Source organism: Varroa destructor, unplaced genomic scaffold (assembly GCF_002443255.2).
Source record: "Varroa destructor unplaced genomic scaffold, Vdes_3.0 BEIS01000006.1, whole genome shotgun sequence".
Lineage (NCBI taxonomy): Eukaryota > Metazoa > Arthropoda > Arachnida > Mesostigmata > Varroidae > Varroa > Varroa destructor.
In genome coordinates, this window is record NW_019211459.1 from 12,435,490 (window position 1) to 12,450,521 (window position 15,032).

At 39.9% G+C, this 15,032-nt stretch overlaps 1 protein-coding gene and 1 long non-coding RNA gene across 3 annotated transcripts in view; one reads left to right on the top strand and one right to left on the bottom strand.

Moving 5' to 3' along the window:
* The window catches only part of Hmgcr (HMG coenzyme A reductase), a 31,760-nt gene extending 18,326 nt beyond the window's left edge, over positions 1-13,434 (bottom strand). Inside the window, exon 1 of one of the 2 annotated variants that reach the window (XM_086992511.1) lies at positions 12,664-13,434. In XM_086992511.1, coding sequence (XP_086848637.1) covers positions 12,664-12,707 — 44 coding nt within the window. In that variant the 5' untranslated portion in view covers positions 12,708-13,434. Of the gene's footprint in view, positions 1-2,549; positions 3,178-12,663 lie in introns of those variants that run through there. The other variant, XM_022810677.2, reaches the window with a different exon arrangement.
* LOC147754868 (uncharacterized) lies at positions 7,122-13,457 on the top strand. Its single transcript, XR_015329948.1, has 2 exons — positions 7,122-7,850; positions 11,261-13,457. It is a non-coding gene; the product is annotated as an uncharacterized LOC147754868 (long non-coding RNA).
* Positions 13,458-15,032: the final 1,575 nt, after the last annotated feature.

Here is a 15,032-nt window from a genome sequence, read left to right on the forward strand (position 1 = left end):
AGGATAGTTAAGCTTAATCAATAAAGTCAATTTACGCTTGCAGAGTTCAAGCGACAGAGTAAAGAAAGCTCTAGTTAAAATACGCCGGGCTTTCCGTTGCATGCTTTACATTGGAACCGAAAAATCCCCGTTGGAAGGCAGATATGGCTATCGATGGAACGCAATAGAGGCAATAGAAAACTACGTAGGTGCGCGCGTCTGCAATCATGGCAGGCCTCGAAATAGGTACAGTTCGTCCAGATTTCAGGATAATTAGAAGCCTTCCACGAAGTATGTCAAAACGTTTTCACGAACCCGAAAGTAGATGCTGTCGAGCGACTAGCTTTACCTAGAGGCTTTGAAGTTGACGAATTTGTGAGTCAACATTCATAAATTCGTCAACTTCAAAGTTGAGGCACATGCGTGGCTAGTCCAGTCCATTGTTACGACGTATCGTTGTATATTAGGAGACACCTTGAAGATTTTCGCTTGTGCCGCCATCTAGACAAGCGGATATTTAAATAAATGCCGATCTAACTAGCCTATACGAACGTATGTATACAAACATAATAGTACTTTAGTGCTTGATAATCCTTGGCAAAATCCATTCGATTTAATGACTTCAGTGCGATAGGCTTCACGAACGCCGATCCAAAATCGCAAAGATGCTATCGAAATTTTTACGTCGTTCATTACCCGCGAAGTCACAAGCGTTCCGTGATACGTCAATTGCAGTTCCATTCACACGAATCTATAATCTGGCTCAGCCACTGACGGTGACGTCATGTTATGCCGAAATCGCGATAAAAAACAGCCAGGTCCGATTAGTAACAACGATATAAACGATTTCTTTGTGACGATTAAACAATTTGTGCGTAATATGCACATCGATTTATCAGTGTTCCACCACAGAATACGCGTAAAATGAATGAGGATAATTTTTTTCATGATTTTAATGCCAGGACATTTGCCTACCCTGAGCTTCCTAGCAATATGCAGAAAGACGCCAGTTTAACCTCTACTGTTTCGTGAATTGCTATGTTACAACACATTTTAGGAACCATATAGGATGCAAACATATCATAAAATGGTTACGTACGTTGACCTAAACACACTGCAAGTCAATTGTCAACAATGCAGCGGCTCATGTGGGTTCAGCCAAGGGAAGCCCCCGAAGTTGTACACATGATAAGCAAAAGTTCATACATGTAAGTTACGTCGTTCGAAGCCTACAGCTATGCTTTCTCGTAGCCGTTGTTTTTGAGTCTGTCTAGAAGCTTATTTCCGTAGAGCTTTTTTTTTTTCGTGAATAATAGTTTCACTGGAGATTATGTACAAAGTTAACTTTCTGTGATTTACCTAAATATGAATGGATTTATCCGACTTCTAGCAACTGACAAAAACGTGGTCTAATTATTTTTCATAAAGAGGTCTTTGAAACGCCTCATAATGACGAAGTGCTTATTACATCTGCTCTTTCCAGCTGCGTGCCCTAGCAGTTAGCGTTGTATCGATAAGTTTATCGGACCTTTACGACAAAACAAACGTGCGTAGTCCAAGATTTCAACCAATAGGTCACGTAGTATATTTTCAAGTTTTGTAGGCAGATACGTTGGCACCGCGTCAACCCGGAAACATTTTCCTACCAAGCAACTTCTATTGGATAACACAGCTGACCTTCTTTACCGAAGCGACAATAGTAATAATGATAAGCATAATAAAGTCACGTTCGAGTAGAATCGAACGAAATAGACATAATCGAAGTCAACTTCCGTCGGACGTGAGAGCACTCGCGTATCGACGTGACGTTGGCCGTAAAACTGGCTGCTTCATCCAAAAAATACCTGGGCCGCTTCCTACCATGCCATGCGTCGATCTGAAGAATCGTTGTGCCCAAACATAGAAATATTTGAAGGTTCTCACACGACTGGCTACCGGTAACGGCAGCGACATAGCTTACCTGGGTTGACACTAGACTATAAGTTTTTAATGTTCTCATCAAGCAGCACATTGGAAAGATAATATACGACCACAGTTACCAAGACGACGTTCAGCCGAAAGTCTCAAATGTTTAACTTTCGAGTGATGAAAATTCTAAGATCGATGCCTGGCTAGAAGCGCCTGTTAAAGTCAGCAGCTGTCTGCAAAAGTAGAATTTGGTTCACGAACTATTTGCACTTCTAAACGAAACCTGCCAAAAGTTTCGTTGACCCTTAATCAAGTTCATTCAAGCAATAGTAAATTCGAATATTTGCTCTATCAATAAGTCTTTAATAATATAATATATAGATTGTATCGCATTCCCTTGAATATTTTCGAAAGAATAGCATTTGAATATTTTAGCAAGAATAGCACCTACAGGGACCCAGTTTGCCGAAAAACTTATTTGTAAGGCCGTATAACTGATGCGCTGCCATATGCCATTCCTTCAATGGCAGACAATCGATCACTGCAGACCTTAAACAGCCATACTAGCAAATCTATGGTAATTGTTGACATCTATTCCCACAGCTATCTATGAACGATACGCTCAATGAATTTTACCCTTAAACTCAATAAATAAAACTCACAGTTTCAGCAAAGTTTGATTTGCATCGAGTCCATAGCCAGCCAAGGTTAGATGGACACGCTCACGCACATCGCGCAGATACAACACATAGACCATCCATACGTACGTACGCAGCAAAATTAAGAAAATCTCTCGTTTATCATCTGTTCGACCCAATTAGGTGTCGCAGCAATCTCAGTAGGTAGGATTCGGAACTGACTAGTTGAGTATTACGATTGCTTTCACAAATCAGCTTTTTCTGAAAGCCGTAGATTCAGATCTTCTAGTACAAGCAACTGCATCCCCGGCCGATCTAGCTCATTCGCACTCGGTACTGCACAAAGAACACGCAGACAGCTAGGTGTCATGCACAGACGGACAAACGCCGCTCCTGAGAAGCTTGGAGGGGCAACTGAGTACTCCGAGCTGTCTGTTTGTCTGATCCACAGATCTGACTAGCGCCGCTAACACTGTTGTCGCGATGGCAGCTGTTGCCGCTCGCCGCGGAACGTAACACCACGACATATCAAGCGACATGAATTGTGACTAGCGGCTTGCGTCGTTATTTGAAACGCCAGTGGCCACAACAGCCATACATAAAGAGCGGTGACTGCAGTAAATCACTATACGGACCGTGTATCCAACGGCTGATTAAGCCAGCGACAAAAACCAGCAAAATGCCAAAACAGTGTTTGTCTAAACCACAACGGTCGACTTGGTCCAATTAAGGTAAGGATGAACGCTATCAGCGCAGCTCTCTCTATCGAGCTGCTAGTTAGTGGCGATAGGCGAACGTCGATCGATGTGCCGATTTTGCACTTGTACAGGACACGAAGGGTCTCAACTAGCGAAAGGACTGCGGTGGCGTGAGCATATCTCTGTATTTCGAGTTTTACGTCCGCTATCGCCGTTAGGCACTCGATCAGATAGCCGATTCCCAGCACAAGACGAACTGTGTCTATGCCCGGGTTGAAACCTAGACTACGATGTGTCCCTAAGAATAGAAAACAGCTGCGTTACTTACTAACATGGGAAGAGCTTTTATGTACCTAACCGGCAGTAGCAGCGGTAAGCAAAGGTGTGCAGATCAGGCCTAGCAGCAACCGATTTTCATCGAAAGAAATTGACCTGTCGATAGGAATTGCACACCTACTTTAGGAAGATGAAAGTTAGGTAAGAAAAATACAGCTGGGGTGAGTTCAAAAGCAGCGATATTAGGTAGCCTGTACCGAAATACTTCGTAGCTGCAAATGTCTGGGTTGCAATAACGGATTAGTCCAAGCTGTCCACCTCTGAAAAAGTAACAGATGATCTCGATTCGACCTTGCTAGAAAACCACGCTCTTTAGACGAGACAAACAGAATACGTATGAGCAAATGTGATGCTTGTCATAAATTTTACACAACTATCTTAGTACTAATACTCAGCAAACTGTGGCATAGTTACAATATCCGAGTGAAAAATCACGGGCCAACGTAATGTTTAGGACCCAGCTAAAAAGTGTTGCCGTTCAGCAAGTGTTGCACAGATTACGTTCGGGTAGATCCTGTGGCAAATCTGTAGACAAAACTGTTTTGTGATTGTTACAACCTGTTACTGTTTTTTTTTTTTGTTCACGTTGAAACCACGTACTTTTGAAACGATATTTGTAAAGCAACAAATTGAATAATTACGATACAGTAGCTGTCTGCCATTGATGTGGAAACGGCAACAGAATGCTAATTGCATGCAGATGACACGAAAGCGATTCTACATAGGTCGGTCAGGACAAAGTTAGTGCAGTCTCAAAGTTCAATTTAAAATAAGAGACTTGGACTAGAGGGCGATTAAACTTGCTCAGAAAGTCTGAATGTCATCTATAGGTATCTCTATCTGAATATATTACATTACAAATTAGCGTCTAATTAACATAACTAACATAGTAGTAGTAGTAGATTATTGTTAAATTTATAAGCTTTCAGATGTTATGACCTTTTGGCGTTTAATACTCATCCATGGCGTGTTAAAATAGTTCGGACGATTAAATTCAATCCGAGTTCTAGTTGACACAATCTGTGTCTCGCGTAGTTCTCGTATGGGTCTGGGAACATAGGAATTTTCGATGTTTTTATTTAAATTCGGTGACCCTATCTCAGTTTTTGGTGTTCGAGGCACTTAAGTAAGTAATTTAATTGTTGCCATTAATGCAGATCGGGAAACAGCGTTATAGAACATTGAATTGTGAAGTTGATGGTCTTTTTTATTTTACAATTGGCTTAACAACCGTATAAATCATGGAAAGGTCCTTCAACTACAGGGAGGTCGCTGCACCATTTATCACGTACGCCGAATCGATGGCGCCAGATAACACAGCGCAAAATCCTATCAAAATGCGCAAAAACATAACATTTGCAATAATTACCTTTAATTGCTTAACATAGCCTAAATACAATGCTGTCAACAACCTTCGGGAGAAGTGCATATTAACGCTGATTTTGCAAACTTATTTTTACATTTATTTTTAAACTAAATTAACATTAACGTACTTAGCATACATACATACATGCATACATGCATACATGCATACATACATACATACATACATACATACATACATACATACATCATACATGCATACATACATACATACATACATACATACATACATACATACATACATACATACATACATACATACATACATACATACATACATACATACATACATACATACATACATACATACATACATACATACATACATACATACATACATACATACATACATACATACATACATACATACATACATACATACATACATACATACATACATACATACATACATACATACATACATACATACATACATACATACATACATACATACATACATACATACATACATACATACATACATACATACATACATACATACATACATACATACATACATACATACATACATACATACATACATACATACATACATACATACATACATACATACATACATACATACATACATACATACATACATACATACATACATACATACATACATACATACATACATACATACATACATACATACATACATACATACATACATACATACATACATACATACATACATACATACATACATACATACATACATACATACATACATACATACATACATACATACATACATACACAAACATTATACCTTACGGATTTCAAAATGTAAGCAAATAAGCAGGTACACTATACAAAAACGGCAATGTTTAATGCGATAAACTTATCGCACGCTTGTAATCATTCTAACTAATCTATACTTCGATGATTTATGGATATCCTGTAGGTAAACACTTGACCTTAGCTCTATAGTATAAATTACCCACTGGTCCATACAAGAGCGGCAACCATGTGAAAACTACAAGCGTCTATTTAATACTTATGATTTACACTGGGACAAATAAAGTATTATATACCTAACTTGATGATATAATAATCGATAGGCGTATCGATTTGATACATGCACGAAGTATACTAATATCATTATGACTAACGAATTGGATATAGAATATTTGATAATCAAAGTTACAATTACTTCATTAACAAAGGACACCCACACACATCTAACATAAAATGCTGTTCCATCAGCTTCTCAGAACTGCTTTTTCAAAACATTGTATTAAAAAGATGTTATTATTTTGTCAAGTCAGTTCGCCAGTACGAAGAAGAGCAACGCGCTAGACATGAGATCGAAACATCCGTTTAGTCTAAGAAACATGATAGGAAGATCTAAAAGGCTAAAAGTACCCCATGGCCTATAATCCTTCGAAATGCTTTTTGACTAGTTCCAACATCGGCAACTGTCGTTAGATTCGCAGTACATTAGTCTCAAAATCTACGCCGACATAAACATCAGCGTGTTTCAGCGATGCGTAATACAACAACGGCCATCGCAAATCGAACTCTTCTCTGATCAAATTAGGCTCTTACATACAATGGACGCACGTAGTTAAACAGACATACTAAAAAGATGTACGGGTGCACGGATGCCGATGAACAACAACAATGCTTATTGTGGCCTTAAATAGCCCTGCATCGTTGATTCGAAGATAGTACACAACGGCACCGATTCGATGTTAAAAATCTTTTGTACTCATACCGAATTTGTTGAGCTCTTGCATTTTCGAAAACAGAGATGCATGGTGCGAAACCTGTCTCTTGCAACTCTAGACTAGTTCACAAAGTAAATCCTCATAGGAGGAAATTCGGCGCATTGTCCTTGAACATGTGTCTGTGCCTGCAGAAACTCAACCTGATTAAGCTTTCTCAAAGGTTTATGTAACAAAGATCCACTTCAACGAAATAATCTCGGTTATCGAAAGGCATCGTTCAACCGCAGGTCGGAACAGTCACGCAGCAGGTAGCGTTAACTTCGTTTTCTAGTTCCCTGCTTTCGGAGGTGACGTCTTGAGCCATCCTCGATGATTATTTTCGTAGGCTAAAATAGGCGCACGGGTTAGGAAGCGCTCCGCATACACACCAGGTGCCCCGTAATGCAGTGTAGATAAACGGACACGTCTAGATTCAATACTGAACAGCAGGCGTGGAACAAAGCTCTACCACATCACTTCTGACTGATCGCCCGGAAAGTTTCAGTCGGTCCGGGCGCCTCCAGAGTCGGGGCCTGGATTATATTCCACCGCGAACAATTTCAACAATGATTTAAATTTCCAATTTAATTAATTTAATGATTTCATTAATCTGTGCTTTACCTAAGAAGGCAGCGTTTTTCAGGCGGCTGACGCGCACCTCGAAGTGCGTTTCCATACAGAGGTTATAGTAAACCTGCAGGAAAAGCACACGGTGTCGCTGATTCGAATCTTAATTTTGGTAGGGTAATTACTAGGAACTAATGACTACAAAGGCAATAACACTAGGGTTAATAATTGCTTCTGTGGTTACCATTTCATAGGACTGTTTAGCAAGACTAACGCGGGCTATCACTTCCAGTGGGACAGATCTTCAATGCTATACTAAAGCACGTTTTCTTACAGGAAAAAATCCTGTTTCACCGGAGTTTGTCCTATAAAAATTGCAAGTCATCTTTTCTCGATCTCGAAAGGTTACAATGGTTCGAGTGAGCAATACGCAATTAGTGCTAATGAGATGTATCTAGTAGTTGTAAGCCCTTTCAAATACGGTATATATGTAGTTAATGATTCGTTGGCATGGCCGCGCAGTCCTTCGCAACGAACTATCGAACGATACGAGTCGGCATGGACGGAGACGGTCATGTCTACAGAGCGCATCGGTGTCTGTCGAGTCGCCAGCGAACGCGTTAAGTGTAAGTATATTTTCAAACCAATATTTAACTTGTTCAAAAAAACGGGCTAATCATGCAATCTTTTTATGTCAAACTAGTTGAATATGGCTTAAGAAACGACCGTGTCAAAGTAAAGGTTCTATGACACTATGGCGGGCATGAAGCGGAACGGTCTGAATTAAGCTCATTGTTATCTTACGATCCAATACCACTCGTACGTTTACAGAGTGATCCATCTGATACACGTATTCGCGCTAGAATTTCTTCCTAGAAAATATGATAGTGTACAACTTCTCTATATAGAGCTCACTAGGTATTAGTATTGCTTAGATAATAAGTTTCCATTCTGCTGACGCAATGCACTCTTTCTCTACAACTAGAGCCGTCATCTAAGTTCCGTGATGTTAGCGGCATGGTAATCAATGCCTTAAACAGTGCAAACACATTACTTGAAACTATCCTTTGGGGACATGTTGAATATTGCTTTCAATATTTAGATTCTATTTTCACAAGGCTTCTTCATGAGATATTAATCGATAACGTTCAAGGCCTAGACAAGCAAGACTATTTTATCGGTGCAAATTGCACGGAAGTCCCCTCAAATGCGAGAGCTTTTAGAGCACCGCCAGGCAAAAGAAGATCAAGTAATGGTTTTCAAAAAACCGCGCGTATGTCATTCTTCTTTATAGAAGTAGAAATAAACAGCTTGGCATAACTGTGAAAACCGTAATGGTCCTTATTGTGTCACGGGCAAGGTCTCTGGCAGAAAGTGTCGGTGTTGAAAGATCGTAGTCCTTTGTAAAACGTCACATCTGACCCCGCTGTTGAGCTCTGATTGATCTGCGACTAGTTCACTCGCTGCTGCTGCTGCTGCTGCTACCATATTTATGGGTCACGATACCGCGAAATTTCGAATGTAGCAGATTGAAAAGTTTCTTTAGATTTAGCTCAACTTGCGTGGGCAATTGTGGGTACCAAAGCTTCAGCTTATTTATTAAGCTTTTTTTTTTTTAATTCAAATCCTTTCCTACGTATTATCCGTATAATCGATTACAATGAGATATGTTTTTCATTAATTTAAAGAAATGGCAAAAACATGATTTCGTCCAGAAAGCATCCATCAAAGTATCATCGTAAAGTTTGTATCAGTATTGTATAAGCAGTTGAGCAAACGGTAATATAATTAAACCGTAACTCGTCCCGTATAGTAAAAAACTAAATTTTTCGGCCCTCATGTTTAAAACGACTCCTTTATTAGTCAAATTGGGGTACATGCGACATATTATCTGATCTGGATAACTGAAACTGCTGATAAATCTAATTAAATTGTTGGAGTGTGGTAAGTGATTGTAGTTCCATTTGTCGTATGAAATGTTTTTCAAAATAGGACGGCAGGGAAACATCGACAGTCGTAAGATCCTGCAAGTTCGGTGCGCGAAAAAAAAGGCCCTAAGTATCTAGTCTAACTGATATTGACAATTGAACGTAATGTTTGAGCTGCACAAGTATACCCCTGAATTGCGCCTGTAAATTTCTAATAAGAGTTAACAATTACATGACAAAAATCTAACTCTAAAGCCGGCAGGGAGCCGGCAAGTTGAACACGCGGTGTTTCTTAGCTATCCGCTACTTGGAACAGAATTTGCACAGACGATACAAACACATACGTAAAAACACATAGAGGAAGAAAAATCCACCGAAACATATGATCTTACAGTATTTGACTAAACAGATGCATTTATAAAGTGAAAAATAACTGTTTCGGCACCAAACGGATGATCACATCTAAGGACATGCTTCGTTAGATAAAGACTACTTCCCCTCCACTAGCAAGCTCGTATTAATACAAACTAAATGTACAGTAGATATCGCAGAATAGCACCTACAAAAAAAATCCCATTTCTACACATACTTCAGAGCAAAAACATGCATTAACTCATGCAAACAAAAAATCATGCCCGTAAGAGAAAGAGCGCTGAATGCCAATCAGCGTCGGTCTACAACATTTCGAAGATAGTCACAAATTAGGGTAGGTAGTACTGATAAACAAAAGGCAAAAATCAAAGAAAAACATAAAGCGTTGTAACGAAATTAGGTTAGAATCTTCTGTAGCCAATCAAGGTCTATGTGACGGTTGGTCCGAGTAAATCGTGTTTGAACATAACGCCACAAAAAGGTGTCGTCCAAATCGATTAGTAGAGAAAGGAGTGACATTTTTGAATGGCGGCGCCACTGAAGCCTCTCATACAGATAAGCAATGCGCAGACACTCACGTTTAATCTCCGCCAAACCGAAGGATTAATAACATGCCGAATAGGGAATTCCGAAGACTTGTCCACACAGTATAAATAGCCTGAGGCCTAAAAAACATTTTTGGATCGTGCCTTGCAGCGAACCCTACCGCAAGAAGAATCAAATAAAGTACCGATCGCACGGTGACACCGATACAAAACGGGCGACATACAGAAAGTAACCCCACAATCTTACACCTTTGCCCTTTTTTGTCGCACACAGAACAAGTGAAGCCTTAAGGAAACTTGGGAATTAAATTGCACTAATAGGTTTCATTGAAATCTTCATAGAAACGTAACATCTATATCATAGTCGGAAAACGATTTCCGCTTAGAAAAACAGACGGTTACTAGTTCGTTGGTAACTAGTTAATTGCCGACTTAAGTTGATATTTCACTTTATTTACACTTGCTTTACGTTCACCTTATCGTTATGCGCACTGTCAGCTATCGCACGTACACAGCCAGAATACTCCTGGGGACTTGGATCAACGTAATTTGTATCAGGAATTCTACTTATTGCCAGAACTTAATTTTTGTAGCATACATTGATTAATTACTTAATAAGTTGTAGGATCTCACACTAATCAATAAACGAACTACAGTGTGAAACACCGGAGCGATTGGTATGACTATGTTTGAGTGTGTGTGTGTGTGTACGTATTCAGAACCCGCTACATCGAACATAATTTTAATGAACTTTCTCTGTAAAATATAATCCTGATCCGCGCATCGCTTAATCTGATAGCGATCCAACATATGCTTCGATACGTATATCTACTGCTCTTTTTGCATTAAGTACAAACATAGACTAAAGGAAGTGTCTACGTATTCTACATGAAGGATTTCTGCGTATCATTTGTGATCCCGCAACTGGCCGCAAAGGCAAATATCTATGAGAATTAATAAGATATTGCCTTTACAGTAGGTTAATCGACATCGGGTTAATGTACACGAAATTGACTCGAAGTTTTTGGTTTTTTTTGCTGTAACGTTTCTTGTTTTTCATCTACTTTTTATCGAATAGATACATTTTTGTCATGTGATAACTTCTACATCGAAGAGGAACGGAGACAATTTTACCGATAGCAAAACTTTACTAAGACAACAAAGAAGTATAATGTAATAGAACATTTTCAGTTTGGCACCTGGAAGGATACATCTTTTCTGCCAATGACTACGGCCTGACCCCATGGCTCCCGCGCACCGTCATCAGACTTTCAAGGCAATGTAACGAAGACCAAAGGGAATTACGATAACCGTCTGATACTCCACACATTTTCAGTTTCTCTTACCGTTCGAACATGATACACCTATAAGTAGCCAAACTGCTTTCTCCCGCTATAACTGTTTATAGCCACTTGTGGACCTGTTCGACGCAATCCCTGTCGAGATATTGTAGTGGTATTTAAGACACTTGATTTCATGCAGACACCCAACGCACTGGCGGGTACGTCGAACCATTACTACGAGTAATAATCTTACTGCTAAGGCTATAAAAAGTTTCATGCGTGCTTTCGGTGCGCTTATATCAATATCCTCTATCCTTGCTTTACATCGATATTCTATTCCTCAGTCTGCCAAAACTGTCAACTCTGGTCGAAATAGTTGTTTTACCTCATATCTGCGTCTACATAGATAAATCAAAGGACTACCAAGACCCGGCCAGGCCGATTTAGACCCTGGAACGTACAGTAGAGCAACAATAAAGCTATGCGTTTGAGTGTTACCGTCTTCCTGTCCTCGCAAATCAACGCAAATGCCCGTGGTGCCTAATGGGACGCATCGTCACGTCAATAGCGTTTTTCAATCTATTGCGTTTGATGAGCTGAACAAATAGATGCCAGCCAGACGGGACTACGGTGTGTGCCTATGCAGCGGATATACGGGAAACTACGATAACTTTTACTAGTCCAGCTCCATAGAGCGATGTTGTCGATAGAACACAGGCGCACATTTTTCCATTTCACCAGCCCGACTTCTAGTGGTTAGCTACTTATCCATTGCAAAGTCCCCATTAATGACGCCTGACGTAAGCGAAGAAAACTAGTGCCTTCACGATGGCTCTAATGGTCGCGTGTCGGCGATAGCGGCAGCAACAGCATGAGTCATGTGTATCCCCACAGGCAGCTGACTATGCCAACGCGCTGCATCGGAGCCAACACTGTCGCCGATTGTCAGCCGTTGTCGGAAAAATCCAACGCGTACAGCATGATACAACATACGCATGCAACAGTGACGATACAAATACCCTACGATAGATGCAACAGCAGAGCACTGCACATCGTGCAATGTTTTTGACGATGATGATGATGATTATGACGTTCTAGTCGCTCATTATACGACGGCTGTTCTCACGGTTACGGTCAAATCCAACAACAACAACAACAACAACACGCTATAATAACACTAACGTTACGATTCCTATAGCGAACTGATGTTTTTACAAACTATTGCCGTTACTGTTGCAGTTGTACGAGGGTGTTCGTAACGGTTGTGTTTCATGTTACAACGTAAAGGCTTTATCGGGTTACTAGTCTTACTCTCGATAATCGAGTTCAGCGCCCAACGCCTGCATCGAACCCATCTCGTTGGCTGCAGTTGAAGACGCGTCACAAGGGTGAACGTATCAGCCACGGTTACAGCCGTTGTTGCATCCGAACAACCACAGGCGTTATATACGCCACCGTGTGACATAAGTGCTACGCCGATGTTCGGATCATAAAATGACAATGAAGATATTAGTTTCTCTGTGTGGATGCACGTTATGTCGATATGCGCGTACAATTACGTGCGTCTATTTGTTTACGTCTCATGTGTACGTTTGTGCGGATAGCTTCCTCAGTTCTTATGCATTTTCAAATATTGTTACAACAACAAGCCTGCCACGCATGTCACAGAGCATCTGTCAGTACAACAATGGCATAAGCTGTACCCTGGTACTATTCCCAGCCACTACGACTAACTGAATCAAACAACGAAGACTGTGGAGAGAACGGAATAATAGGAAATCCGTATGTAGACATTACTTCGTCGAAAAAGATAGCCGGATCGGACAAAATGGGCCGATGGGAGCAAGATGGCAGTTGTGAATAGAGGTACGATTGTAAAACATAATGTTGATTTGATGAATAATTAATAACCACGTAGGTTATTAAATTTTCGTCATTTAATTATATATATATATATATTCTTTTTTCGAGCTTAAAAACAATGTGATCACGGGACACTTTATGATCTTACTATCAGTACCTAATGGTGGGCAAAACAATCAAGAGAACACCGCAATGAACGAGGTAATGATCTTAATAAAAATTCAGCTATTGAGTAGATAATATTTTAGTGGAAATCTATAGACTAGAATAAGATTTATAATAATGATGATTATGAAATAACAATGATAATGTTCGTCTCTCTCTCTCTGTCTTTTCCTTCCGCCCCTCATTTCTACATCGTTTCGGTGTTGTGACTCTGCTAAAGTATACATTTCTACTTCGATCGTTTGTACTAGACTTCTCTTCAACAGTACCAGGAACAAATCTTTTACATTGTATTTAACAGACATTCTTTCTTCTTTATTATTGAGTGCCATGGACATGAAGACGTCCTGTCGCGTAGGTGTCGGTGGTATTCTTGTATATTTTAACAGGTTTTGCGTAGGCACAGATTAGCCAGAATTGGCGTTTCGCTACAAGGTGTTATATATTAGCATGATTGATTTGAGGTGTAAAACATTGCAGAACAGTCAAAAAAAGGAATGGTACGAATGCACCGATAGCTAAAGTGGCATAGGACTGATCGTCAATAGCTCAGCTATTCTTGCTTTTAGATTCTTTCATTTTTTTCGGCATCTCAAAAACGTTTGACTACGCTTTCGTTCATCGTGTCTATGCTTTACATGACGTGGTGATCAAATTTTAATTCGGTTACACAAGCGTATCGATTGGCCAAAGCTTCTCGTCGTCTAAACGTCTTTCTTTCACTATCATGAAGTAATTTTGTCAAGCCGTCATATAGCTCGCAGAGTTCAGTCATATGAGGTCCGTTCTCCATGACTATTGATAGAATCAATTTTTATTGTTTTAGAAAGCTTTCAACGTTCTACGCCGTTGAGTCATCAAGACGTCGGCACGGAGCATTCTGTAGAAAGAGTAAATAAGGTACGTTGCTTATTTGAAGCTCTATTTTCAGGACGCCTTCAAGGGGCAAAACAACTCTGCTAGAGTTCTCGTTTGACGATGCGTTTCGCCCTTTCGAGTAATTGATGTGAATAGTAAACACTTTACAGCCTGCATTGTTTGTAATGGCTGTTTTTGACATTTATCCGCTACTGTGGTTATTGCTGAAGCCTCCCAGATTATCGTCGATACGGATGTGCCCTGCGTATTGATTTAACTTACAAGTAACATTTTACAAAAAATTGAATGGAGAATGTCGTATTGTTGACTTTTACTTTACGGTGCCAAATTGCTGTCGATAGATTAGTGTTGATATTACAGAGTCGCCTTTGCCTAAGTTAGTTCACTCACTAACCTCCTGTTGATACAGAATGAGCTTATTTAGCCACAAGCGTATATGTACGCTGCTGCCCCCGACCATTCCGTCCTATTAATAAACTAAACAATTTGCAATGCAACGTCCTTAACGTACCAAACATAGAGCCGGTACAAGATAGCTTTAAAATGGTCTGAAGCTGACTCAGTCTTGTAGATGCGCTAGTATAAAAATTAATTCATACTGAGGAGAAAATTTTTCAAGTTAAATAAATGTAAGATATTCTCTATTTCTCACGAACTGTTCTATGACAATGTATGTTAAATATGGAAGGTTTTTTGTATTAGGACAATATTTTTTGCTCAAATTGTCCTGTACTGTTAGTTCAACAACCCATTACCCGTACCTGCCTTCTGTT